Below are 27,121 nucleotides of genomic sequence, written 5' to 3' on the forward strand. Positions count from 1 at the left end.
ACAGAAAGGTGGTGGGGCAGCCACACTCCCTGGGCCCCATCCACCATGAGGCCTGTGCCGGGGGTGGGGGTAGGGGTGGGGGGTCGGGGTCTGAGGCCCCTGCCACAGAGCTGGCTGGAGGCCCTGCGGCAGGAGGGGCCAGGTGGAGGTCCCAGGACCCTTCCCTGGCAGGCCAACCATGGCCGTCCTTCAGCCAGGGCCCTGCTCTCCTCGCAGCCATCCTGGTGATCGAGTTCATCTATGCCATCGTGGGCATCGTCTGGCTCACTCAGTACTACACCTCCTGTAATGACCTCACTGCCAAGAATGTCACCCTCGGTATGTCCCGCCAGCCCAGGGGTAGAAGGGACAGGTCAGTTTAGAGAAGGGGAAGCTCAGGCACCTACAGGGGGGCAGCGTCTGTGAGGATGCTGGGCAGGATGGTGGCTGAGGCTGTGGGCTTCATCCTGTGGTCTGCCATCCTCCCACAGGGGAACGGAGTATGTGAGGGAGGGGGGGCAAGAGCAGACACAGCGGCCCAGGGCAAGAGTGGAGGGCCCCTCAGCTCCTCACCAGAAACCCCCAGAGCTGCCTGCTTATGTGTACCAAGGCTGGGCCTCGGGGGTCATGGCTCAGCATGGGCCAACCAGGTGGCCAGAGGCTGGGGCCAGGGGCTTTGGAGCCCTGTTGGTCCCCAGGAGCTGATGATGATGGGGAGGTTTCCATCTTGAGCCCGGGAGGTCACCCCAGCACCCCTGCCTCTTGCCTCCCACTGCTTCCCCCGCAGGGATGGTTGTCTGCAACTGGGTGGTCATCCTCAGTGTCTGCATTACTGTCCTCTGCGTCTTCGACCCCACGGGCCGCACCTTTGTCAAGCTGAGAGCCACCAAGAGGCGACAACGCAACCTCCGCACCTACAACCTTCGGTCAGTTGGCCTGCTGGCAGGCGGGTGCCCCGTGAGAGAGGTGCGGGCGGGTGGGTGGAGCTGGCCCCGGGCTTCCCACACCACCTAGCGACTTGTGTGGGCCATGGGCATCCGTTACGGTCTTAGCCACTCCCTGCCTCTGTTTCCCAGTCTGGAAAGTGGGAATAGTGGCAGCTCCTGTCTCACACTGCTACCACGAGATTGAAATAAAGTACGTGTTCATTAAATGGTGCCATTGTGACCCCTGGCACCATCTTCAGTGCTCTTAGCCACAGCAGTCATTGTAGCAGGAAGCATGCCTGAACCAAGCCAAGCACCGTGTGTACTAAGTGACAGCAGTTCTAGGATGAGGCTGTCAGCATCATCCCCATGATACAGACAGAGCTGGGACATGGAGACATTATGTGACTTGCCTGAGTGACACAGCTGGTATACAATAGGGCTAGGCTTAAGCCCGGGCTGTCTGGCTTTAGGATGCTTGCTCCTAACCACTCGGCTAGGCTGCCTCTAGGATTAAGGGGGCTGGAGAAGATTAATCAAGGAAGGCTTCCTGGACAGGCTAGGTTTTGCACGGTGTTTTGAAGGAAGGAGAACACTGTGCCATGGTAAAGAAAATGAGACTTACAGGGTCATAGTAATTCTTGTTTAGTGAAAGAAAAAGACTGGGGCGGGGGAGTGCTTCCGGGGGGGCATGGTGACTCTTGTTAATTGAGTTTCTACTATGACTTAGGTCCCGTCATGAGCCCTTTCCCACCATCAATCCATTGGATCTTTTCGCTGACCCTGGCGCCCTCAAGAGACTCTTCTACTGATGAAGGGTCCAAGCTCCACAGATGTTGGGTGCAGACCTGGCTCTCCCATCTCCAGGGCAGGGCAGTCCAGGGCCCTCAGCCAGGGCCCAGTGGGAACTCTGTTCACCCCACCCTCCTGCGGCTCTGCTTTCAGCTCCCCTCGGGGCCTCCACGTCAGCTTGGCATTGCAACCAGAGCCATACCCGCTCCTGGGCTGGCCACCTCCCAGCCCAAAATACCAGATCTTGGAGCCAAGGCCCCAGAGCTCATTTTCCCTCCCGGTGGAGCAGGCCATCAGCATTCATCCCATTTTGCTCATTCTGAGCATATGCCCCCACCTGACCTGGTTTCTGGGCTTCTGGGACCCTGGGACAAAAAATCTCCCCTCCCTGACTCTGGGTAATTGCCTTTGGGGCCCAGGGAAGCCAATGCCTTTGCAGTTGGGGGGCTGTCATTTTAATAAGAAAGTTTTCCTGTGGTTTCAGGCCCTGTGAGGCTAAGAGGCCTCAGAGCCCACAGCTCCCACCTGTTGTGTTTTCTTCAGCTCCCCGCAGGGGTTGGGAGGACAGCCTAGTCTGAGGCCTGGTGAGGGTGATCACCTCTCAGGCTGATCTCAACTGGTCTTCCCTTGGCTCTGAATCCAATAGTTTTTCTAACAAGGACATTTTTAAGCCTGCCTGCCCACCCTTCATCCTCTTCCAGGTTTGGGGACATGCACAAGCCTCATCGTGCCACACCGACAGGTTATTTTATCATCTGGAAGTCAGAAAGCTGCTTAAGTCCTGGCCCCTCTCTCCTTCCAGTGAAATCTGGTAGGGTTTGGGAGATGGGTTCCTCCCAGCTTTACTTCCTGGGAGCCTTGACCATGATCTTTGCAGGGGTGTCTGCCATGCCTTTGCTTTAGTGAGCCCCAGGGAAGAGGGGTGCTGGGTCCACGAGCTTGCTGTCCAGCTTCGGTATCTCTCTGCCTGTGTTCTCTGTAGCCTAACTGATGCATCAGGCCAAACCTGTCACTGGCTCCATCTGCCTCCTGGTGGGTGTAAGGAAGAGGTGGTGCAGGAAAGTGCACAGTCAGCACTTCCATCAGCCAGAGAGGCCTAGCAGGAAATACTCTCCAAAAGTTTAAAAGTCCATTCGATCAGGAAGGGTTAAAGAGTGTGATGCTCTGGGATGCCGGCTTGCCAGCATGTTTTTCCTTCATCAAGCTCTTGGCAGGTGGGATGTTGGTGTATGATGTAAGGCTGCCCGAATCCCTTAGAGCTGGTAGATTGCAGAAGCAGAAATTCCCTTGTACCCTCCTACCGTTTCCTAACCCCTCCTCTAGCCCTAGAAACTCTGTGGCCTTCCCTGTCCTTGGGGCCCACTGCCTTATGGAACCAGGGCTGTGTGAAGCAGCCCTTAGCTGCAGAAAGACGGCAACAGGCTTGGGAAGGAGGGCCTGGCCTCTCACTCCTGACGGATACTAAGTGCCTTGCAGGCATTCTGGGCCACCCGTGCCTTCCCCTACTGACCACCAAGCATCAGCATCTGAAGGGACTGGAGGGAGGAGAGGGCACATGCCACAAAAGCAAACCAGCCTCTTCTCGTTCAATCTGGAAACTTAAGTATTTAATGTTGGGTTTCTTAAACTTCTGCTCAAAACACATGGGCTTCTGGGCACCCAGCATGGGAAGGGCTTCTGTGGAGAATTGGCCAGCAGCTCTGCCTTTGGGTGCAGACTCTTGGACACCTGACTCCGTGTCAGAGCAGCTAGACACATTGGGGCTGGAGTGCAGGAATGGACAGGCACCAGCCATGTAGGTGAAAGGGGCCCCCAGAGGCGGCCTTGTCCCCTCTGATGTCACAGATCCAAGGAGTTGGAAGATGGCAGAGCCCCCTGTGCCTCTTAAACTTTTCCCGAATACAGAAAGGATTAGGTATCTGAAATCCTTTCAAGGAGAGCATGCCTGTCCAACAGCTCTGCTCCAGCGAACTGACCGAGAGGCCCAGCACCCTGCTGGGGTATCCCAGGGCTTGGGTTAAGCCGTTGGACACCTGCACCACAGGGCAGCCCCCGATTTGGGCTACCACCTCTGAAGCCCCCAGGGAATGCAGGTGTTCAGTCCACCAAAGGTTGGGAGCATGGCTGACCGTGTGCCAGCCTAGGCCAACAGGGGTCCCCTCAGGGAGTGCCATGCTGGCTGACGTGTCACCTGCTCACTGGCCACCCAGCTTTGGCCAGGCCCAGGCCTGTTTTCTCCTAGACCCTCTGCTGGGGCACCATTGGTGTGATCCTGGGAACAGGCTGCCCTGTTCCCATCACATCTAGGGCATGGCTCTTCTGGTCCCGCCCTCTGACCTCACACATACCAACTCTCTCTCCATTTGCAGGCACCGCTTAGAGGAGGGTCAGGCCACCAGCTGGTCACGCCGGCTCAAAGTGTTCCTCTGCTGTACTCGGACGAAGGACTCCCAGTCAGTAAGTCGCATCCCCAGGCTCACATCCTGCTGTCAGCCACTTAGGAGCCCTCACTCCTTGGCAGAGCTGGGGGTGGGGGTGGGCAGGGCTACTAGAAGGGTACTGGGTTTTAAGCAGGAGCAAGGTGACAACCTGTTATCCACTGACCGACTCCCTCCAGCATGTGAAACAGCCAATCCCTTGCTTTGGCAGGGGGACGGACAAGTGCCAAGACTTTTCATCCACCCCCTGGGAACCCAGAGCCTAGTTTAGGAGAGCAGATACTAAAAAATCAGGGTGACCCATATGCAAAGCAAAGCAGCGTGTCACCAGCTGCAAATGCCTCTGGAAGATCTGTCGCAGCTGTCAGGTGCTGAGCCCCAGACACACACAGCTGGCACTTCATACCTGGTGCTCAGAGGAGGAGCCAGAGGGGCCCGGTCTGTCAGTGCCAGGTTCTCCAAAGGAAGGCAGGCTCAGCCAAGGGTGGCTCCTGGAGGGGAGGTAGGGCCCTTGGGGTCCTTGAGGCAGAGCCACTGGTGCTGGCAGGGCCCTTAGAGACCACCTAGTCCCTACGTTCACCTGCCCCTCGTTTTGCAGATCAGACAGCTAAGCCCAGAGAGGTGGTTGACTTGCTCAGAGTCCCACAGCTAGTTAGTGGCAGAGCCAGGGAGGTCAAGAGACAACTCCTCTAAGCCAAGACAGCAAGTGCCCTCCATGAAGCCATCGGAAGCCTGAGTGGCTCCTTCCCATCAGCAGCCTCTGGTGAGCTCTAGAGTGAGTAATCAGGTGTAAGAAATCCCCCCTCTCCCTGAAGGCTCCCTGGTGGGTGGAGAGGGGGGTCTAGGGGGATACATCCCCCCTCCAGGGCACAAGGCAGAGTTAAGGCTGATGTTAGTAGAGCTTGGAGAAAAGGCAGGACATTGCAGGGAGGGATGGCCCAGGATCTGAGTCCTGTCAAACACTGGCCTGGGGATCAGGTCCAGCCCAGAGCATGTTTTGATCACTCTGTGCTGTGTTGCTTAAAATTTGAATTGAGTGCCAGCATGAAAAATCAGGGCATTCATATACAGTTTCATTTTTCTGGATCTGGCAGTGTGGGCCCCTTGCGGGGCAGTCAGCCGGAGCGAGTAGTAGCTAGCTCCATTTGGCCTCATTAGGCCTTTGAGTTTGCAACCCCTGATTTTTCTTCTCTTACAAGTGCCAGGCACTCAAGAGCGAAACCCAGCAAGAGAACCACTTGCCATGAGTTTACTCCCATCACAGCCTCCCCTGACAGGTTAGGGAAGAGGCTCCAGACTTGCACTTGGACTCAGGTGGGAAGGATGCTGAGCACATGGACGGGCCTGGCTGCCTCTGCCTATGTGCCTCCTGCATCCTGCCCTGGGCTCAGGCTGGCCCGAGGACCAGGCTTATGGGGAAGCCAGAGGGGCCACTGACCCAGCCTCACAGCCTCCTCCAGTCACATCACGAGGGTCCCTGAGTCTGTAACTATGGGGAGCTGGGGGAGAGGGCCTGACACCCGGAAGCTCAGCCCTCAGGAGGCCTTTCAAGGTCACAGCCAGTGGGAGGTGGGAAGAAACTCAGCGTGGGGAGGCAGCAGCCAGGAGCTCAGTTTCGGCTTCTCTGCTAGAGAGAAAGGCGGAGGAGAAACAAGCCAGGCCGAGCAGGCCTTGATTCCTAGTGGCTTGGGAAAGAACAGGAAATGGCTCACGTTGGCATCTGTGCGTGGTAGGAGGTGATGGTGAGTGCTGTAGGAGCTCTGAGGACAGAAGAGGGCCGGGAGGTGGAGGACGGACAAGGTTGGTGGCTGTCCCAGACAGCTCTGGCCAGGTCTGCGGAGGCCAGGAGCCCAGGCTAGGACCCTCGGGGTCACGGCTGTGGAAGGCCACATGGGGTTGGGCCTGGCTTGTGCCGTGCAGGTGCCAGGGGCAAACTGGCACTGGGCCCACGGCAGACCCCCAGCATGGAGGGATTCACGCCCCATCTCTCGCCCTCTTTCCGCTCCCCTGTCCCTGCTTCCCACCCCCCCATCCCCCCACCCCCCGCCCCGGACCTCACAGGACGCCTACTCAGAAATCGCCTACCTCTTTGCCGAGTTTTTCCGAGATCTTGACATCGTGCCATCCGACATCATCGCAGGCCTGGTGCTGCTCCGGCAGCGGCAGCGGGCCAAGCGCAATGCCGTGCTGGACGAGGTGAGCGCCCACCCTCCTCCAGGCCTCTCCCCACTGCCCTGCTGCCACTGCTCCTGCTCCTCAGGGTCCCTCAGGTTGCCCCCTGATGTCAGCTCCCCTTCCTCTCCCCCCGGCTCATCCCCTCAGCAACCCCTCCTGGCCTTGGCTTGAGCGACTTCCCTCTGCTGGGCCAGTCACAGGAAGCTTCTAACCACAGGGCCCTCCTGAATGATGCTCAGTGCTTCACCCTTCTGCACCTGCCTCCACCCCGACCCCAACACCCCAATCCTAGCTGAGGTCTCCTGGCATGCCCTACAAACCATGTGACCTTCAGCCTGGTCAGAAATGCCCCAGAAGCAGGGGAAGGGCGGGGGGGGAATTGATGCTTATGGTAGAAGGGGAGCAACTGGAAATGTGAGGAGACCTCAGATTTGAGAAGAACTAGAAACCACACCCTCCTTTGGGTGTTCAGGCCCTTGGGAAGCAGGCAGAGCCTGGGGGGCCTGGAGCACCTTTCCCAGCCACGCACCTGGACCCGGAGCAGCCACCTCCACGCATGGTTTTACAGGCGAACAACGACATTTTGACCTTCCTGTCTGGGATGCCAGTGACCAGAAACACCAAGTATCTCGACCTCAAGAACTCGGTTAGTCAAAACAGCCCGGGGCCCCTCTCCCTGTGCTGGGGTGGCCTGAGGAGAACACCTGCCCAATCCCCTGACAGTGCAGGCTACATCTGCTCCTCCGTGAAGCCTCCTGCAGCTCTCCATGGAGCCTGTCTCCTCAGTTCACACCCCTTCCCCCTGAGGACTGCCCCCATCACGTGGCTTCCATGGTCAGAGCCCTGGAATTGGCTTCCCCACGCTCAGCATGTTTGGTTCTGGCCCCTTGAGACTCTAAAGTGCCTCAAAGGGGTGAGCTGCTTATAGGGTTGCTGCTGCTGTCATCCTAAAAGGCAGCATGACATAACTCATTGGCTTCGAGCTCGTCTGAGCAACGGAACCTCTTCTCAGGCATCTGTACTAGAAACCCAGTGTTTCCCAGGGAAAGGTGGGGCCGGTCTTCTGGCCCAGGGAGGGCACTGTGTGGCCTGGGCTGAGACTGGCCAGCGGCCTTAGGAGCAAACTGATTCAGGGATGCATCAGCTCCGCCACCGTCACTGTGACCTTGAGCAAGTCCTCCATCCCCTCTGAGCCCGTTCCTGCATGGGTCATGGTGCTGGGCACACCTTCCACCCAGAGCTCTAGTGGGGAGGACCTGAGCCATTCTGAGTCTACTATCTCCATCGGGACTTAATAGGAAGGATTCCTCCCTTGTATCCAAATCTCCTAGAAAAGCCTCCAGTCTCTGCCTGTTCCCACCACCCAAGGCAGGTGTGTGTACCCCCGCTGCAGGTGGCCCAGTCCAGCTCCCGTGGGTCACTCTGGGCTCTCTCCCCACCTGAAGGGGGAGGGGGCGGAGGTGGGCCTCAGAGCCCTGAGGTGCTGGAGTCCCTGCCTGCCACTTGGGTAGATGGGCCAGCACCCCACCCTCCAGCCGGAGCAGCTCCAACCTGCAGGGAGGATAATTGCCTTCTCCAGCTTGTTCCTAAAGAGCAGACAGAGCTGGCCCGGGGAAGCTTCCAGCCCTCTGGGCCCTTATTAAGGTGATACTTATTGCACTTCAGAAGATGACTAATCACCTGTTTTAACTTTTACAAGGTGACTAATCCCCCCTAAGTGCAGGAGCCCTCCAGTGCCTGGCACGCCCAGGACACCTGTGCCTCCTGCCTCCTTTGGGCTGATAACAGGAGCCAACGGCCTCAGACACTGGGTTTCAAACTGGCGCCTTTCTCGGCAGAGATCCCAGTCGGCTCCAGATGTCCCTGGGGAACCAAATGAATCTCCCCAGCTTTGCAGACAAAGAACCTGCAGGCTGAGATAGGGTTGATGACTTATCCCATCACCCAGTGTCTACAGGGTCAGATACCCCCCAGCTGGAGGGCCCAGGGCCTCTCAAGGCTAAACTTCCCTTGCCAGGCTTGATTGTGGAGGAGGGGTGATTACCACTCACCCCTTCTCTAGAAAACAGGCAAGGAAATCGATCCAGTGCTCCGAGTGTTTTTCTGTCCCCAAATCATTAATTCTGAGGTTGGAGCATCAGTACAGGTCCCAGGAGGCTTCGTGCTCTGGTTGCATGGAGATAATTAGGGAAATGCAATTATCATCTGGAGGAGCAGCCCTTCCTCCAAAGCAGGAGCAGGGTCAGGCCTGCAGTCCTTGGGGAGGCTAGAAGGGCCACTCCCTCCTCCACCCAGGGGAGCCATTCGGCCTACAGGCCGTAGGCAGGAAGGGCAAGAGGTGACCGCCTTTGCCTCCTTTCTTCCAGCAAGAGATGCTCCGCTATAAAGAGGTCTGCTACTACATGCTCTTTGCCCTGGCCGCTTACGGGTGGCCCATGTACCTGATGCGGAAGCCTGCCTGTGGCCTCTGTCAGCTGGCACGGTCCTGCTCGTGAGTACCCCTGCCCCATCCTTCCAGCTGGCCAGCATGTGTGGAGGAGCAGAGGTCCTGAGGCTGGGCCAGCCTGTGTGAGAGTCTCCCGAGACAGACTGTGCCTGCCCCCACCTCCCCTGTGGTCTGAGGCCTGCATTGCTTCTCTTCCCCACCACCTCTGGGCCTCGACCTTTCTAGTTCTGCATTCTCCTTAGGTGGGGAAGAGCTCAGGCTTTGGGATCACACAGTATTTGGCTTGAATCCAGACTTTGTCACTTACCACCTTGGGCAGGTCACCCTACCTCTGCAAGGCTCAGTTTCTTGATCTGTAAAATGGGGCTGGCAATACATACCTCCTGGAGTTGTTTTAAGAGGATTCCATGAGAGTCACCCAGCCTCTGGCTCTGCTAGTTCCCTCCTGTCCCTATCTGCCCCACTCAGCCACTCCCCTCTACCTACATCCTTCTTTCTGCTGTTCCTGACCTGTGCTCTGCCTTTCCCAGTCCATGGAGGCCTCTAGAGGGCATCGAGAAGGTCCTTTAGTGAAAGACTTTGAAGCTCTTCACAGGAAATTGGCAAGGCACCTGCCCCAGACCTGCCCACAAGCCCCATCTCTGGGGGCCGGGTGGACCCCCTGCTTTCCTAAGTGGGCCAGAGGAGGGCACAGTTCCAGGAGGGGAACTGGGCTTGGCGTCTCCACTCTCAGCCCAGCCCAGACAGAAGGAAGGCTCCCTGGCTTCCTGGTCGAGAAAGGGTGGCACCCCATCTGTGACACCCCTGCTGCCACTGGGGCAGCCACACCCTTCCTGCAGTGCTCTTCATTTCTGGGGAGAGCTGGGTGGCTCTTGGGACCTTGTTCTTCCCATCCCCCAGTGACTCACAGAGTGAGTGGACCACCCTCCCCATGCCTTTCCACAGCTGGCATTCCTCCCAGTGTCCTTGGGCATCCCTGCCACTGCTGAGGAGCTTCTCAAAGTGAACACCAGACCAGGAGTCTGGAGACCTGGGCTCTGATAGGCCCTGCTCCGTTACCACTGGGACGGTGGGGACAACATCTATGCAGGCAGTGTCTGTCCCGCCGGCCCGTGTGGTATTTCAGAAGCCAGGGAACGGCTGGTAAGCTGGGCACTCAAGGTGATCTGCAGACAGGAGGGATGCTGCTGTCCATCAGCTTCCCAGGGCTTTGAGGAGAAAGAAGACCATCCTCGAGTCCTGGTGTCTGTCCCTGAAGACACCAGTGGTGGCCACATACCAACTGCCTGAGAAAAGGAGTTGCTCGCAGACCCAGGCCAGCCCCCACTTGGCCCAAGTCTGTGGGAGCAGCCCCAGTGTGTGTTGAAGTGGTCACCCGCCCCAGGCCCGGTAGCTTCCAGGGGCTGGAGTTTTCTCAGTGAGGCCTCTCTTTTTTGGGGAGTATGTAACAGTCCCTTAGGTACTGCTTGGGTGAGGACAAAGTTCTCAGCATCACCAAAACTCAGGATTCTTAATAAAAATCTCCGCTGTCCTCTCAAGACAGCGGCCTGCAAGGTCTGGCTCCAGGGCCCGATCTGCTGGGTGCTGACTCCCCCTGGTGGCCTGAGGAGCAGCTGCACCCCAGCAGGGTGCCCCCTCCGATGCTCAGCTGTTCATTTGGAGGAACCTACTATGTGCCTGGGGCTGGGGCTAAAGCTATAAACCAAGCAGAGCAAACCCTGTCCCGTGGAGCCACTGCCTGGTGGGGAGGTATGGACAGTACACAGACCAGGACACATAGCCGGTAGGAGCCATGGACGCTTTGGGGAAAAACAAGCCGGGTGTGTTGTCAGGCTGGGGAACTCTGGCAGGGCGCTGGCTGTGCTAGAGAAGGTATCCAGGTGGACCTCACTACAGCATCTGAGCAGAGGCCCGAAGGAAGGGAGAAGTCCTGCCATGCAGTCTGGCCGAGGCATCCAAGGGCTGGTAGGAGAGCCAGTGTGGCTGGAGGGAAGTCGGGGTCAGTGAGCCAGAGCACTGGGGCCAGAGGGGGAAGTGCCATTGCCCCTTGCAAGGACTCCAGCTTTTACAGTGGTTGAGAAGGGCATCACTGTCGGGTTTTGAGTGAAGTGACGTGGCTTGACTTACATCTCAGAGGGTGACTCCAGCTGCCAATTGAGAATGTCAAGGGCAGGACACCTGGGTGGCTCAGTGGCTGAACGTCTGCCTTCAGCTCAGGGCGTGATCCTGGTCCTGGGATCGAGTCCCACATCAGGCTCCCTGCAAGGAGCCTGCTTCTCTCTCTATCTGCCTCTTTCTTTGTGTCCCTCATGAATAAAGAAATAAATAAAATCTTAAAAAAGAGAGAGAGAGAATGCTGAGGGCAAGAGTAGATGAGGGAGACCAGCCAGGAGGTCACCACAGCACTCCAAGGCAGAGATAATGGTGGAAGGGGTGGGCACGAGGGAAAGTGGTTGGAGTCTGTTCTGAATTTGAAGGCAGAATGAGCTGGTGACAGGCTGTGGGATGGGAGGTGGGACGAGGACCTGAAGCCAGCTCCAAGTACGGGGCTGGGCAATGAGCAGCCAGGCATGGAGGGCTCAGGGAGCATGCGGGGGGCGGGGGGGGCTGGTGGGGACTGGGACCTGGAAAGATGACATGGGGGCATCTGGAGGCTGGGAGCAGGGCAGGTGGTTCTGTAGCTCAGAGGCGGTGCTTAATGCCAGAGACAGTGTCACTGTGGCCAGGGATGAGCCAGGGAGGCCACCAGTGAAGGAAGAGCAATCCAGGGGTGAGGTGGGGAGAGGGAGAGGCCCACCAGGTCCCCTGCTGCCAGGAGGCCAAGTAGAGTGAAGACTGTGGGACTCCTCGAGGGAGGTTCGAGAGAGGCTGGTGGGGACAGTTGCCCCCGGGGCCTCTGAGCCCCCTGCCACCCCTTGCCAGGTGCTGCCTGTGTCCCGCGCGGCCCCGCTTTGCCCCAGGAGTCACCATCGAGGAGGACAACTGCTGTGGCTGCAATGCCATTGCCATCCGGCGTCATTTCCTGGATGAGAACATGACTGCGGTGGACATAGTATACACCTCCTGCCATGACGCGGTGAGGGGCCACACGTCCTCCCCAGCCTTTGTCCTCTGTGGTCACAGGGGCAGGTGGGGCTGGGGCCTGGCCCCCCTCCCTTCCCCACAGCCTGGCCTGCTCCCCCTCCGGGGCTAGGAAGTGGTCCCGGACCCTACACCCAGCCCCAGGGCTTCTCAGCCCAGCCTTCTAGGGGACGGGATGGAGGGACTAAGCAGTGAAGCACTGTGGGGGGGGGGGGGGCGGGGGGGGCGGTCTCTGTAGACTCTGCAGGCAGGACAGCAGCCATCAGGTGGGAGGGGAGCTGAGAATGCAGGGTCGGCTGTGTGCCAGGTGGGGAGGGATTCCTTGGCCGGGAGACCTGCTTAGGTCACTGCCCAAGCCTGGCCCCATCCCAGGGCCATTTGGCTCACAAGCCACCCTCATCCTAGGTCTATGAGACCCCCTTCTATGTGGCAGTGGACCATGACAAGAAGAAGGTGGTGATCAGTATCCGGGGAACCCTTTCCCCGAAGGTATGCTGCCCATGGCTCCCAGCCCACCCCTCCCAGTGCCCAAGGGGTGTGCCTCTCCCTTTCTGTCCTCCTCACCCCACCCCTCACCTGTCCTCTCTCCACAAGGATGCCTTGACAGACCTGACTGGTGATGCCGAGCGCCTCCCTGTGGAGGGGCACCATGGGACCTGGCTGGGACACAAGGTACTCCTCCTTCGGAGCCCCTGAAGCCCCTTGCCTTCTCTCCTCCCCTGCCAGCACTCAGACCCATCCTGTCGTTGGGATGGGGGTTCCCCCGGGAGAGATGGATCAGAGGAGTCTGGATTCATCTAGAAGGTCCACTGTGCCCTCCCCCCCCCCCCCCCCCCCCCGCACAGTCCTGCCCAGCCCAGATCCTGTCCCAGAGGAGCCTGAAGAGGCAGCTGGGAAGAGACTGACTTATGTTACACACACAACTCTTTTGAGCCTCAGCTTTATCACCTGTGAAATGGAAATGATGTGGTAAAGTGTCCACAGCCCCCACAGCCAGGTTGCTAGGAGGGCCAAAGGGGAAACAGTTGGGACAGGATTGGTGAGTCTCCAGTCGCTGGTTTTGCTGGTCTCTAAAAGGCCTCCCTCCCAGGGCACCTGGTGGCGCATTCATTGAAGCGTCTGATTCTTGGTTTCGGCTCAGGTCACGAGCTAAGGGTCATGAGACCCAGCCCTGTGTCAGTCTCCTCGCTCAGCACAGAATCTGCTTAAGACTCTCTCTCTCCCTCCCTCTGCCCTCCCCCTGACGCCCAGGGAATGGTCCTCTCGGCTGAGTACATCAAGAAGAAGCTGGAGCAGGAGATGGTCCTGTCCCAGGCCTTTGGGCGAGACCTGGTGAGGCATTTTCCCTGCCAGGGAGCCCTGGCCATGCCAGCTCTGCCTCCCGCAAGGCAACACTGGGGGGCAGGGTGCCTACATGGTGGAGCTTCCCCCACCCCCTCTGACCCCTTCCTCTTTTGTACAAGCATTCCTTGGGCTCCCCTGTCCAGCCCCACCTGGTTATGAGCACCTACTCCATGCCAGAACTGGAACAAAAATGGCTCTGGCCAGGGGCTTCAAAATACCAAGCAGGCAACAAAGAAAAGTAATTACAGAGCCCACAGGAAGGAAGGGTGTTGGTTTGGTGGGAGCAATCTGGATCCTGCCCACCACCTGCTCCCTGGGCAGGCGATCCCCAAGGTGCTGCCAACTGCCCTTCCCAAAGCCAGGTAGTCCCTGGCCTCAGGAGGCCCCAGTCTGGTTGTTGGGGCACAGAAATTGGGGCACGCGAGCAAACGATTGTAATAGAAGAAACTCTCCCTGGAATGTACATTTATCACAGTGAAGCGTAATCACCGTACGTGAAGGTCTTCCACCAGTGTAGATGCTGCGAGCCTCTCCCGGCAAATCTGAAAGTGCTTCTCCAGGGTGATCCTCTGAACAAGATTTGGAAGGATGAGTAGGAGTCTGTTAGAAGGGTCTCCCCAAGAGGTTACGCCTGTGAGTCTAGGTCGGCTCTCCCTCTGCCCCGGCAGCCACACAGCACAGTGTCAGGATCGGGAAAGAACCTGACTGCTGTCAGCCCTCCACTCAGCGAGGCAGGGCTCTCCGCCTTCTCTTGGTTTTCAGGGCCGAGGAACCAAACACTACGGCCTGATTGTGGTGGGCCACTCCCTGGGTGCAGGCACCGCTGCTATCCTCTCCTTCTTGCTGCGCCCCCAGTATCCTACCCTCAAGTGCTTTGCGTACTCCCCGCCAGGGGGCCTGCTGAGGTGAGTAGCCTGGGGCCTGAGAGTTGGCTTGGGTAACAGGAGGGGCAAAAGACTTGGGAGCTGGCCTGGGCAGTCTGGCTTCTGGTCTGGGGGCCTGAGAATGGCCTGGTAAGTGGAGGGAGGGGTGCTCTGTCGAATGCCAGGCAGACTCCAGATCTACACCCGGTAAACCCTCACTGGTAGGAAGGGTGCAACAGGGAACAGGCAGCCCAGCCTGGCAGCTGTGGGCTCCCCAGAGGGCCTTGAATCCAAACACTCACTACAGGAGTGCTGGAGCAGGGCCCCGTCACCACCCCTGCCTGAGCACCCCCTGGCTTCCTTTGCAGTGAGGACGCCATGGAGTACTCCAAGGAATTTGTGACGGCTGTGGTTCTGGGCAAAGATCTTGTCCCCAGGCGAGTCGCAAGTCACAAGTGGCTCCCTCTCACCATGTCCTGGCCAGCTGTTCCTCCTTCCTCAGGGCCTCTTCCTCGGATTCCCATCTCCCAGGGGGATCCCAGAGCCTCCAGAGCGAGAGGACAGGTGGCCCCACCCTGCTTGGCCTCCCTTCCCTGGCTAGGTCCTGCTAAGCTGCAGACTCACCCCTACCCGCCCCTCCTACCCTGTGACCCTGGTGGCATGGTCTTCTCGATTCTGTGGCTGCCGTGTGCCTGCCCCGCTGCCCCCACGCCCCATACCTCTCCTGGTCCCTGGCCGGGCCAGGTTGATACCCAGCTTGCTTCCTTCCCCAGGATCGGCCTCTCCCAGCTGGAAGGCTTCCGCAGACAGCTCCTGGACGTCCTCCAGCGAAGCACCAAGCCCAAAGTGAGCCCCTGCCCCTCTGTCCTGCTCGGGCATGCTGGGCCTTGGGCACCTCATCTGTCTCATGCCTTGCCTATCCCTTGGCACAAAGCACAAGAGGGCCCAGCCATGAGAGGCCAGGCTGGGTGTGGCTGGTGTCCCAGGAACCCCAAGCCATCAAATTCCCAACACCTCCAGGCGCATCTCACCTCCCCCACCGCCCTGTCCTTGTACAGAGGGGGAAACCGAGGCCCAGAGCGGGCAAGGGACTTGCTTTTACTCACACACACTGTCAGGACTGGGACCAAGGGCTCCTGAGTCTTGGCCCCATCACCCAGAGCTGCCTAAAGTCAGGGAAAAGCAGGCCCGAGGCTCGGTGCTTCAAGCTTATGACAGCAAGTCCTCTGCTGAGCCCACGGCAGTTCCCCAGACTCCACAAGCCTGGATGCTCCCACTGGAGGGGGGCTGGGTGCAGTTTGTTGCGATGTTCCACTGTGGCTGAGGAGAGGCTCAGCCATGCCTCAACCCTTATCAGGTGTCCGAGGACACAGGGGCCTCTTCCTGTGGCAAGCTGGCCTCAGTGTGCCAGGCAGGCAAGGGTTCTGTGGCCAGGGGCCCCAAGGCAGGCGGGAAGGGACTAACTTGGACCAGCATGTCCTCTGTGAGCCCCAGGCTGGCCCCTGCCCCATTAACCATCATCTCTGCCCAGTTTGGACTGTTCCTAGTCTTGGTGCCCATGACCTTCCAGCAGGCAGGGCCACGGGCCAGGCACCAGTTGGCAGGGCGGGCAGGGCAACAAAGCCTTAGGGGGCCAGGCCTGCCTGCAGGAGTCTGGTTCCGGAAGGTAGAACTGCTCCTGTCAGCCCCAGGCCTGTGCGCTCGTCAGGCCCAGGAGGCCAGGGGGCTGGGAGCCAACCCAGACGTGGCCAGGCCTCATAGGTACAGCTGGACTAAACTTCGGGCTCTGCAATGTCTCCAGTGAAATGACCTAGAACAATCCTTTCCCTTTGCTGGGCTGTTTCCCCATCCTCCAGATAAGGCCTTGACTGGTCTTCCAGCCCTGTTCTAGCCCTAAAATTCAACACTGTCATGTCACCTGTCCTTGGCATCTTTTCAGCCATCATGGCCACCATATGCCTTAGCCAGTGCCTCGTCAGGAGGGCACTGTTCTTCCCATGTCCCACGGCCATCCCAGCTCCCACCTGTTACCTCCGAACCCCCTTCTGAGGACCCTTCTGCCGCTGCCCACCCAGCCAGCCCTGCTCAGCTCTGTCCTCATCTCCCCACCTTGCCCTGCACAGTGGCGAATTATTGTGGGGGCCACCAAATGTATCCCCAAGTCGGAGCTGCCCGAGGAGGTTGAGGTGGCCACCCTCTCTAGTACACGGCTCTGGACCCACCCCAGCGACCTGACCATCGCCCTGTCAGCCAGCACCCCTCTCTACCCACCCGGCCGCATCATTCACGTGGTCCATAACCACCCAGCAGAGCAGTGCTGGTAGGTGCTGCATGCGATCCTGGGCAGCTGGGGTGTAGGGGATGGGGCTGTGGTCCTGCTTTGTCTCCCCCTGGGACTGGGGGCAGAGGCTGGGAGATGATGGCCTAGGACGCGGGGGCGGGGGTGTCTCCTTTGGGCCTGGAAATGAAATAAAAGACCAGTCCAGAGCAGGACCCCAGGCTCTTCTCTTGACAGCCCCAGCCTTTGTCCCCAGTGTCAGGCCTTCCCTGGTGTCCCCACTTATGGTCCTTTTCAAAGCAGATGCCCTGGAGGGGTCACCCTGAGACCTCAGTGGTCACTTGGCATCCCCTCTGGGATTAGTTGGCAGCAGGGGGGGTGGGGAGGGTGGTAGGAGAGAGATGTGGGCCAGTAGTACATAGGCCTCTCCCACTTCATACTCTTTCAGAGGGTGGGGCTTGGACCCTCTGGCCCAGTGACAGAAGGCTTGTGGGCCGGGCCTCTCCCAGGCACAGGCAGGTAGTAGGGTGTGTAGGGACTATGGCTGAGGCTCATTTGACATAAATGTTCCTGGGCAGCCCTGGGGGGGCTTTAGCGCCACCTTCAGCCGAGGGCGTGATCCTGAAGACCACCCGGGATCGAGTCCCACATTGGGGTCCCTGCATGGAGCCTGCTTCTCCCTCTGCCTCTCTCTCTCTCTCTCTCTCTATCTCTATGGGTCTCTCACTAATAAATAAGTAAAATCTTTAAAAAAATGTTCCTGGCTCCCGTGGGGGTAGGGGTAAGGGCTCAGGGTGAGGCAGGAGCAGGGAGCCCAGGGACCACCCACCCTCAGCTTCCCTCCGGTCCCTCTGCCCTCCAGCTGCTGTGAGCAGGAGGAGCCCACATACTTCGCCATCTGGGGCGACAACAAGGCCTTCAATGAAGTGATCATCTCGCCGGCCATGCTGCATGAGCACCTCCCCTATGTGGTCATGGAGGGGCTCAACAAGGTGAGCCCCTGGGCAGCCTGGGCACTGACGCCTCATTAGAACCCTGCAGCGCTCTGCTGGCCGCACCTCCGTCCACGTGGGACAGGCAAGGGTGCGGACGCTCCGGGAAGTGGTCAGAACTTGTGTTCTGGCCCCCGCACCCCTGCTGTCCACACCACCAGGTGGGCCCCACGGCGGGGAGGGGTCTGTCTGGGAGACCCCCAGGGACCTGGCCCTTGACAGATGCACAGCCAAGCAGGGGCATCCACAGACATCACCTGGCTGCAGAAAGCCTGGCCGTAGGGAAGAAGGCCAACTCGGCCCATCTGTGGGCCAGGCATGATTACAGGGCCAGTCCCGGGCCTTCCTGGTGGAGCAGGGACCTGGGCTCCTCAGCAGGCATGGGGCTCAGCCCACCACATGCGAGTCTGGCCTGTTGCCCTCTGCCCCCACATGTGATTGTCACCCCTCCACCACCACCACCAGCTTGCCCGACCTGTCCCCAGGTGCTGGAGAACTACAACAAGGGGAAGACAGCCCTGCTTTCTGCTGCTAAGGTCATGGTGAGCCCCACTGAGGTGGACCTGACTCCTGAGCTCATCTTCCAACAGCAGCCGCTGCCAACAGGGCCTCCCTTGCCCACCGGCCTGGCCCTGGAGCTTCCCACCACGGACCACCGAAATAGCAGCGTCAGGTGAGCCCTGTTGCACAGCCCCACCCTGTGTGTTCCAAGCTTGAATGCCTTTGTACACATATACATGCACGTGCTAGCCCCACTGGTGTTCGCACAGCTCTGCACTCATGTGCAGGAGGACTTGACGGTGCCCCTCTGCTTGCAGTCGCCGGGGCTGCTCCCGTTGCCCACAGCTTGCCTTCACTGAAGCCCACGTGGGATAGTGGCCTTCTAGGGATGCACAGACCCGGAGCCACAAGCACACAGGTTCCCTCATGGCCGTGTAGCCCCAAACAGGTGGATGCCCGTGTGCTTATATACACACACACGTGTGTATTTGTAGTGACACTTACACATGCACATACATATGTGTTCATAAACGGTAGCTCTCCGCGCAGAGAGCCCCACGCAGGCATGCTCCTGGGTAGGACATCCAGCAAGTCAGAGGCTGAGAAGCGCACACGGCATGCCAGGATGGCGGCCGTGCACCGGAGTGCAGGAGTGCACCTGTATGCACACGGAGCCACACAGACACATATTTGGGCCACCTGCCGTACCGACGCCTGGTTTGCACACTCTACACATGACACAGAGCCATGCGCCCTTGCTCCCAGACCCACACACATTCCATATTCACACACACTCTTACTGGGGTTATCTCTTAAAGGGTGGCTCCTGGGGGGTAGGAGTCTTCCTGCTTCTCTGGGACCCTTCCAGCCCAGGTCACAGATTTGGCCAGGAGGCTGCTCCAAAGGGTGGTCGCCAGATCCAGGCTCTTGGTGGGGACACCTGGACATCCCTCCTTGCCGTTGGTGTGTTTCCAGCGCATGCCCACAGGAGGGAACCAGTGTGCACCGGCAGCAGTTGTTGCATTCCTCCCCCCACACACTTCCCATTTCCCTGTTCTTCCAGCGGGGTTTCTGGGGGTTCTAACCCGTGGCCCAGCTGGGAGGGACTGCAGTGTGAGGAAGAAAGCCAGCTCAGCCCCCAGAGAGGCACCAAGGGGTGCTGCCCTGAGGGAACCAGTGGGGGCGGCCCTGGGCAGCGGTCACTCCCATTCCCCTCTCCCCTCCCCCCATGGCCTGCTGAGTGGCCTGGGGCAGCCGCTGTCTCTGGGCTCCAGGCTCCTTCGGCCTTCAGTGCCCCCACCCACAGCATCAGCCCTTTTGCCTTCTGTCCTGGGCTCTTGCCAGTTGCTTTTTAAAAATAAGGGTCTCTGCCCAACGCTCTTGAATGACCGCTAAGTTAACTCTCCCCTCCTCCCCTCCGCAAGCTCCCTGCAGCCCGGGAGGGGAGGGGGCCTGTGTCTCTGCCTTTCCTGAGTCTCTCCCCGCTCACACACCTCCCCCCGCCCCCGTAGGAGCAAGTCCCAGTCTGAGATGAGCCTGGAGGGCTTTTCGGAGGGGCGGCTGCTGTCCCCGGTGGTGGCGGCAGCGGTGACCCGCCAGGACCCCGTGGAGCTGCTGCTACTGTCTACCCAGGAGCGGCTGGCAGCGGAGCTGCAGGCCCGGCGGGCACCCCTGGCCACCATGGAGAGCCTGTCCGACACGGAGTCCCTGTACAGCTTCGACTCCCGCCGCTCCTCGGGCTTCCGCAGCATCCGCGGCTCACCCAGCCTCCATGCTGTGCTGGAGCGCGACGAGGGCCACCTCTTCTACATCGACCCCACCATCCCTGAGGAGAACCCATCCCTGAGCTCGCGCACGGAGCTGCTGGCGGCCGACAGCCTGTCCAAGCACTCACAGGACACGCAACCCCTGGAGGCAGCCCTGGGCAGCGGGGGCGTCACCCCCCAGCGGCCCCCCAGCGTGGTGGCCAATGACCAGGAGGAGGAGGAGGGGGGCGGGGGGGTGGCCCCCGGGGGAGAGTTGGCGCTGCACAACGGGCGCCTGGGGGACTCGCCCAGCCCTCAGGTGCTAGAGTTCGCCGAGTTCATCGACAGCCTCTTCAACCTAGACAGTAAGAGCAGTTCCTTGCAGGACCTCTACTGCATGGTGGTGCCCGAGAGCCCCACCAGCGACTATGCTGAGGGCCCCAAGTCCCCCAGCCAGCAAGAGATCCTGCTCCGTGCCCAGTTTGAGCCCAACCTGGTGCCCAAGCCCCCGAGGCTCTTCGCTGGCTCAGCCGACCCCTCCTCGGGCATCTCACTCTCTCCCTCCTTCCCGCTCAGCTCCTCGGGTGAGCTCATGGACCTGACACCCACAGGTCTCAGCAGCCAGGAGTGCCTGGCAGTGGACAAGATCCGGACTTCCACCCCCACCGGCCACGGGCCCGGCCCCGCCAAGCCAGACGACCTGGTTATCTCAGCACGCTAGCACCCCAGGAGTGGCTGCCGGCCGAGGCCCAGGCCAGAGCAGGTGGCCCCTCAGGCTCCTGGTGGCTGCCCCCAGGGCCAGGCTGCTTTGTGGAGAGGCCCCTAGGAGCCAGTTTAGCCTCAGGCATGGGGCACTGCTGCTGAGCTGGGGGTCCGCATCCCTACCTCAGCTTAGGACCACCAGGTGGCCCGGATCTAGGTCCTCCAGACTGGGGAGAAGGTGAAGCAGGGAGAAGCCTGGGGCAGCCTGCCAAGTGGGCAGGGCAGCACTGGCCCCTCAGCCTGACTACGCCACAGGATGGCCAATGGGCATGCTGACTCCCCATCACTGCCCTCTGCTGCTCTCACAGGGCCGAGATGGAGAGCAGCCCTCTCCCCACACCTTCACATTTGTGGCCCAGGCTGGCAGCTGCCCTGGCCACCTCCCCTAGATCTGGTGCCTGCTGGCCAGCCCCCTGGGATAACCCCACACCAAGGTGGCCCGCAGTGCTGTGTATGTTTACAGATGCTGCTGGGCTGGGCTCAGGATGTGTCCTGGGCTTGCAAGCCCCCTCCCGCCACCCCCTCACCCCAGCCTCTTCCTGTGTTTTGAGCAGGGAGGGGAAGCAGCCTGACTGCACAGAGCCCAGGGCAGCCACGGGGCCTGGAGGAGGGTGAGGTCAAGACTACCCCTCCTCTGCTTGGTGCCCGTCATGTCGATCCTTCTGGCAGCAGGTCCTGGGCACCCTGGCTTGCCCCATCTGCCTGTTACTTCCTAGCTTGCCTTCTATCCTCCAGGGATCCTGGCCACTCACAGGGTGGAAGGCACAGGTGTGACCACTCCTGGCTGCAGAGTCCGTGCCCTGGGAAGAAGGAGGGCGCCCAAATCCCCCTTCCTCTGAGGGCCCCATGTAACCCCTTTATATCACCCCTCTTCCCCCACCCAAGCAGCCTCAGGCCCTGGGATCTAAAACCACACATGCCTCAGCTCCTCCTCACTGGCCTGAGCTCTCTCCTGGTGGTAGGGCTTTCTTCCCTCCCACCCTTGAGGTCCTGTTGGCAGGAAATGGGGCCAAGAGTGGGGAGTTGTGGGACTTGGCTAAAGGGGGAGCAGGAGGGCCAGAGGCTCTGGGGCTTTCCCGGTTTAGCCGGAAGCCGCCACAGCCCCTGCTTGAGGGGGGTTCCTTCCCTGCTAGTTTGGGGGGGGCAAGGGGAGTTGGAGAGTGGCCTGTCCCCAGAAGCCGTGGGTAGAAGGTTGTGCATGCGTGGGGCATGTCTGTGCATGTGCATGAGTGTGCGCCACTCCTGAGGAAGGGGCTGCTGGGGGCACCCACCCACTGCACCCCACCTGCCCTGCCTGCTTGCTACCCCTCCCCAGCCCACCAAGAAAATAAACTAGGATGGGGGCCTGTGCACAGGGGGCCATAGGATGAGCTCAGTTTCAGACATTGCCATCCCCCTTGTCCTACTTGTGGCTCTGACCCCGGGTTTGGAAAACGTGTGTGCTCAGGCGCTAACTGCCCGCTTGTGCCTTCGTCTCCTCGGAGGCATACTCCCCCATGCTGGCCCCTCCACGGCTTCTCCAGGGTGCCCCCCAAGCTCATGAACACTGGTGTCTTGGCCTGTCCTGATCACCCCCATCCCTGTCCCACACAGCTGGGACTGGCTTGGACGCTGCTCTGGGACCCCTGCCCACCCTGACAGATGGAGGCAGAGACCTGGGGTCTGGGCCTCCCTCTCTGACACCCACCCCTCACGAGACTCTAGGACGCCCCTGCTGAGGGGCCCGCTGCTGGCAGAGCCTGGGCCCAGCAGAAGATGGAATCAGTGGCTCTCAGAGTTTAAAAAAAAAAAAAAAAAACCATCATAAATCAGAGTAAAGTTCCAACAAGCACCTCAGCCAATTATAGGGAGAGACTCAGTGTCTGGCCTTTTAATTCCTCTTCTGCCAGGGTGGGCCCTGGCACCTCTAAGGGGGCGTGGTACCCACCCACGCCCAGAACTGAGCCATCAGGGACAGACTCCCCACCGCCAGGGCTGCAGCCACCCAGGGTTACAGACTTGGGGCTGAGGCAGGCTCGGACTCAGCCCTGGATGCCCCAGGGTCAGCCCACCCCAAACCCACCCCCTGCCCGCCACACTCCTGATGATAGGCCTGACCCACCCCTCTCCTTCCCCACACCACACCTGGGGGAGTCTGAGCCACCCCCCTCAGCCCAGCAAGGCTCAGACCCACGCCCACTCTATCCCCCAGACTGCAGCACAAACTCCCCCAGCCGTGAGCTGGCCTGTTCTCCTAAGGGGCCTGGGTGACCTCTATATGCAATCGGTAGTGAGCAGCTGGGCCGCACAGACACTCAGGCACTGTACGTGCCATTCCCCTATGACTTTTTGTACTTACTGTATGAAAGATCCAAACTAATATTGCTGTAAAAAGGAGAGACTAATTAATATAGCTTATTCTATAAATATGTCTGTATATAACGGTTTCTGTATATTGTATAGAGCTGTGTATAAACTGGATGTAGGAACGTGCTGGCTGCCTCGAGTAAGCTCTCTTCCTGGCAGGTGGGGATGGGCTGGGGGCTTCCTGCTGATGTCAGTGGTGGGCAGGGACCTTGAGACGGGCGCTCACTGCTGTCAAGCCCTGATCTAGGACCACACTTCGAGTCGCAGCGAGGGCCCAGAAGACCCTCAAAGCCCCACACGAATGGGGGCAGTCCCTTGTTGAGCTCTGCTCATGTGAAGGATGACCCAGGGCATCCACGTTCAGGACCTCATCAGGGCCTTGAAAGATGGGACTCGTCAGCCCTTCTCCTTCCTGAGGGGGTCTGGGGCGCAGAGAGGGTAAGTAAGCTTCCCAAGACCACAGAGCTAGCATGTGGGGTACCGGGCTGGTCTGATGGTTCCCACCCCTTAACCCCAAGGCAGAACTAGACAGAGGGGGAAGGACTCCACTAAAGCCCCCCAGCAGGGTAGCACTGAGATGCAAGGGCCACTGGAAACCTTTGCTGAGTGCTTCTTTGGGAGGGTGCAAAATAGCTGGCCAGGCCCACCCAGGGCGGCCAAGGGCCCACCCGAGGGCTCCAGGGCTCCGGAACAGCGGGGCCTGGGGAGCGGCTTTCAGGGCCAGCAGGCAGCTTGCTGTTGCACCTGCGTCTCCCCACAGCAGGCGGCGCTGTTCCCCCAGCCAGTCCCGAGGGATGTGGAATGGGCACTGACCCAGCTAAACTTTGACCTGACCTTGACCCTCTCCTCTCCCTTCCCCTCCTGAGTCCAGAGCCACCCTACTTGTGAAATTCTAGGGGAAGGTGATAGAACAGTGCCTTGGCTCCACCCCCAGCCTCTTGAACAGAAGAGGCCCAAAGACAGCAAGGACCTGTGTGCGGGGACAGTTGTTGGACCAGAATCCGGGCCTCCTGGCTGAGGACTCTGGCCTCCACCCTCACTTTATGGTTTTGCGAGGTTCTTCCTCAGAAATTCAGTCTCACTGTGTTTGCAAACTATCCTGTCCAACTGGTGGAGCAGAAGCAGAAGATACTGAGGGCCAGAGAAGTTCTGTGACTCGCCCAAGGTCACACAGCCAGGCTGTGGGGAAGGGCTGGAGCAACCTGTGCTTCCCATCCCCTTGCAGGCCGTGTGGATGGCCCATCCACTTCAGCTGGTGAGGAGGTGGGAGAGAGGTTGTCCTGCAGGGCTTCCCCCGCCCGTCTCACCCGAGTCGGTGGGACGAAGCCACACCGCCAGCCTCACTGACGCTGGGCTCCCACTCACTGCTCCTTGGGCCTACCTCCCTTTCTCTACACAATGGGCAGGTGCCAGGGCTGCATGAGCCCATGGGGGGGTCAGGAGCCCTACAGCAGGGTCACCTGCCCATCTGGCTAGCTGGTGAGCCCCACCCTCTCCTGGGCTGGCCTCCAGCCCGGTCCTCTGTTCCCCCAGTTACCCTCAGTGCCTGCCTCCCTCTCCCCAGGCACTGTCTCCCGCTGGCCCTGCTGTCACTCATGGGCCGGTACTGAGCACCTGGAACTGTTCTGGAATAGAAGAAAGCAGCGCTGATTGATCACTTCCCTGACATTTTAGCTACCCTGAGGGGCGGGAGTAATAGGCTGATTTCCAGATGAGTCCTCCAAGGACCAGAGGGCAGGCCCTGGACCATGGCTGAGAGGCCACAGCTGCCACTGCTAGGCCAGGAATGAAGTCTCAGTTGGTCACTCATTACAGCTGGGTGGGGATGGGGTGCAGACAGGGCTCTTCTCTATGGACGGCTCCCTCAGAGTCCTGGTTATGCAACGTTCCCTTGGGCTCCCTCACCAGCCTTAGCCGGCGCCCCAGCTTCATGATGGACTTTGGGGGTGGCAGCGTCGACTTGTGGCTGAGCTCCGGAGTCTGGCACTTGAACCACTCCTCTCCCCCAGCCCAGAGATGGGAAGCCCCGGGGCAGTTGCTCCTTTGCTCCGTGGCCTAGTGGAATAGGGTAATGGTAGGGCCACACCCCCTTAGCCAGGCCAGTTCCTGCAGGATCAACAGGAAGCTCCCTCCCACCCCATCGAAGCTCAAGGCGCGAAGCCCAGAGGCTTAGTGATCCGACCTGAGGAGTTGGGGTGTTGGGGACCAAATAGGCATCTCCCATTCCTTCGGTGACCAATACAAGGACGACGCTTAGCTCGTCGTGCTGGCCCTCGAAGAGCGGGTATACATTTCAGCCCCGTGTGGAATATGGTGAAAAGACCTGTGGGTAGGTGGGAGCTTGTTTTCCAGCTGGTCCCAGGCAACTCCTAAAATAAATTCATTTAAAAAAAAAATCACATGGCGTGAGCGGGTGTCCACTCTGTCTACCACAGGCGGGCGGGGGGAGGGGCAGGGCAGAGAATAACAATTGTCTTAAGGGAGGCTGCAGAGGGCGAAAACTCTCTGGGGTGTATCAGCTGGAAAAGAATAGGCGTCTCAGTGTGGCCCTTGCCCCCCTTCTCAGCCCAGCCCCTGTGGGGGGAGCACCAGTCAGCACACACAGCTGGGGCCTCCAGCAAGATCCCATTCTATATATCTAAGAGCAACGGCTCGGAGAGCGGCCCCTGGAGGGACAAAACCTCATTGTGAAGCGCCCGCCAGCCTGGGCACCCCCTCCCCCAGCCCCAGAACTGTCGTGGCATTGACCCTCCTCGGTGGGCCACCACGGGCCTGCTGACTGGGCCACATCTGGGGCCCGGCCCGGCTGCCCCTCCCCCATGACTGGCCACTGAGGAAAGGGAGGGCCGCCTGGGTGGGGGGTGCTTCGCAGGCTCTCGCCCCCTCATGCCCATGCCGGCTCCTGGCAGGCGGCATGGCCCCCTCTGGGCCAGCAGGTCTGGCATCCGACCTGCCGCGGCCCTCCGGCCCCTGGACCTCCGTCTCAGCCCCATCAACTGTCGAGCAGTGCTCAGGTGGGATCGGCTGTCGAGATCTGACCTGCTGTCTCTGAGGACCCGGAGAGGCCGTGCAAGCAGCACCACTCCACAGTGACCTGATTCCCTGGTCCGAAATTCCAGAATTCTCCACCTCCAAAGTTTCAGAGATGTGGGATCCCGTCCTGCGAAGATGCCATTGTCCATTCACTCCATGTATGTTTACCGGGAACGTACTGCGTCCCCGCTGGCGCTCTTGGTGTTGAAGTCAAGGCAGTGACCAAGCCTGAAAAGTACCTCTCACCGTCACGGAGCTTCCACTCTGGAGGGAGGATACTCACAAAACTCGATAAAAATCATGTACGTGGGGCACCTGGGGGGCTCAGCGGTCGAGCGTCTGCCTTTGGCTCAGGGTACGATCCCGGAGTCCCGGGACCGAGTCCCACGTCGGGCTCTCCTTGGGGAGGCTGCGTCTCCCTCTGCCTGTGTCTCTGCCTCTCTCTGTGTCTCTCATGAATAAATAAATAAAATCTTTCTAAATAAATTGTTTACGTGGTGAGAAGGAAGGGCAGGTAGGGGGAATTGCCTCAGGTGAAGCGTTAGAGAGGTGATAAGGAATCAGCTATGCGGGACAAGCATTGTAGACAGGTGGAGCAGCACGTGGCTGACGTAAGCCTGGCATGTGGGAGTGAGGGCAAGGAGGCCTTGGTGGCTGGGACGTAGTGGACAATGGGGAGGAAAGGAGGAGCTGAGGTCCGTGGTACGGGAAAGGGCAGATCCTAGTAGGCCTCAGAAACCAGCGCGAGATGTTTAGATGTTGTTTTGAACTGGACAGGAAACTACTGGTTTTAGCAAAGGAATGACATGATCTGATTGACATTTGTTAAAAAAGGGATTTGAGGGGCGCCTGGGGGGTTCAGCGGGTTAAGCGTCTGCCTTCAGCTTAGGTCATGATCCTCAGGATCCTGGGATCGAGTCCCACGGGGCAGCTCCGAGCTCAGTGGAGAGTCTGCATCTCCCTTTCCCTCTGTCTCTCCCCTTCAGCTCATGCTTTCTTTTTCTCTCAAAGAAATAAATAAAATCTTTTTTTTTTTTTTAAAAGAATGATTTGGGAAGTTCTAGAGGCCATCGCTGAGGACAGAGGCATTGCCGATGGACAGAACAGCGATGAGGAGGTGCTCCCAGGCAGAGAAGAGGGCCGGGGCTGGTGGGTTTATCCCGGACACGCTTAGGGGGCTGAACGCGTGGACCTTGCACTAGCACACAAGGCAATAGTGACCAAGAGGCTGCTTTTCCAGGTCAGCCAGGATCTGGCTCTGAACCCAGGCTTTGACCGCAGTCACCTTGAAAGCCTTGGACCTGTGCCGTCCGAGACCCGAGCCACACACGGCTACTTACACTCGGATTCCTGAAAGTTAAATAAAGCTGAGAAGTCAGTTCCTCAGTGCAGTAGCCACGGTTCGGGTGCTGGGTGGCCA

General features: G+C 59.5%; 1 protein-coding gene across 6 annotated transcripts in view; it reads left to right on the plus strand.

Annotated features, from left to right (window-relative positions):
* DAGLA (diacylglycerol lipase alpha) overlaps nt 1–22,794 on the plus strand; it is a 61,339-nt gene extending 38,545 nt beyond the window's left edge. For 5 of the 6 annotated variants that reach the window (XM_072789395.1, XM_072789397.1, XM_072789396.1 and 2 more), the window contains 17 exons: nt 217–318; nt 767–905; nt 4,067–4,154; nt 6,197–6,331; nt 6,879–6,956; nt 8,677–8,801; nt 11,679–11,832; nt 12,243–12,326; nt 12,432–12,509; nt 13,089–13,169; nt 13,944–14,086; nt 14,413–14,481; nt 14,818–14,890; nt 16,168–16,364; nt 17,185–17,314; nt 17,800–17,987; nt 19,327–22,794. In XM_072789395.1, coding sequence (XP_072645496.1) covers nt 217–318; nt 767–905; nt 4,067–4,154; nt 6,197–6,331; nt 6,879–6,956; nt 8,677–8,801; nt 11,679–11,832; nt 12,243–12,326; nt 12,432–12,509; nt 13,089–13,169; nt 13,944–14,086; nt 14,413–14,481; nt 14,818–14,890; nt 16,168–16,364; nt 17,185–17,314; nt 17,800–17,987; nt 19,327–20,281 — 2,819 coding nt within the window. In that variant the 3' untranslated portion in view covers nt 20,282–22,794. The remainder of the gene's footprint in view (nt 1–216; nt 319–766; nt 906–4,066; nt 4,155–6,196; nt 6,332–6,878; nt 6,957–8,676; nt 8,802–11,678; nt 11,833–12,242; nt 12,327–12,431; nt 12,510–13,088; nt 13,170–13,943; nt 14,087–14,412; nt 14,482–14,817; nt 14,891–16,167; nt 16,365–17,184; nt 17,315–17,799; nt 17,988–19,326) is intronic. The other variant, XM_072789399.1, reaches the window with a different exon arrangement.
* The last annotated feature ends 4,327 nt before the right edge of the window (nt 22,795–27,121 follow it).

Source organism: Canis lupus, chromosome 21 (genome assembly GCF_048164855.1).
Source record: "Canis lupus baileyi chromosome 21, mCanLup2.hap1, whole genome shotgun sequence".
Lineage (NCBI taxonomy): Eukaryota > Metazoa > Chordata > Mammalia > Carnivora > Canidae > Canis > Canis lupus.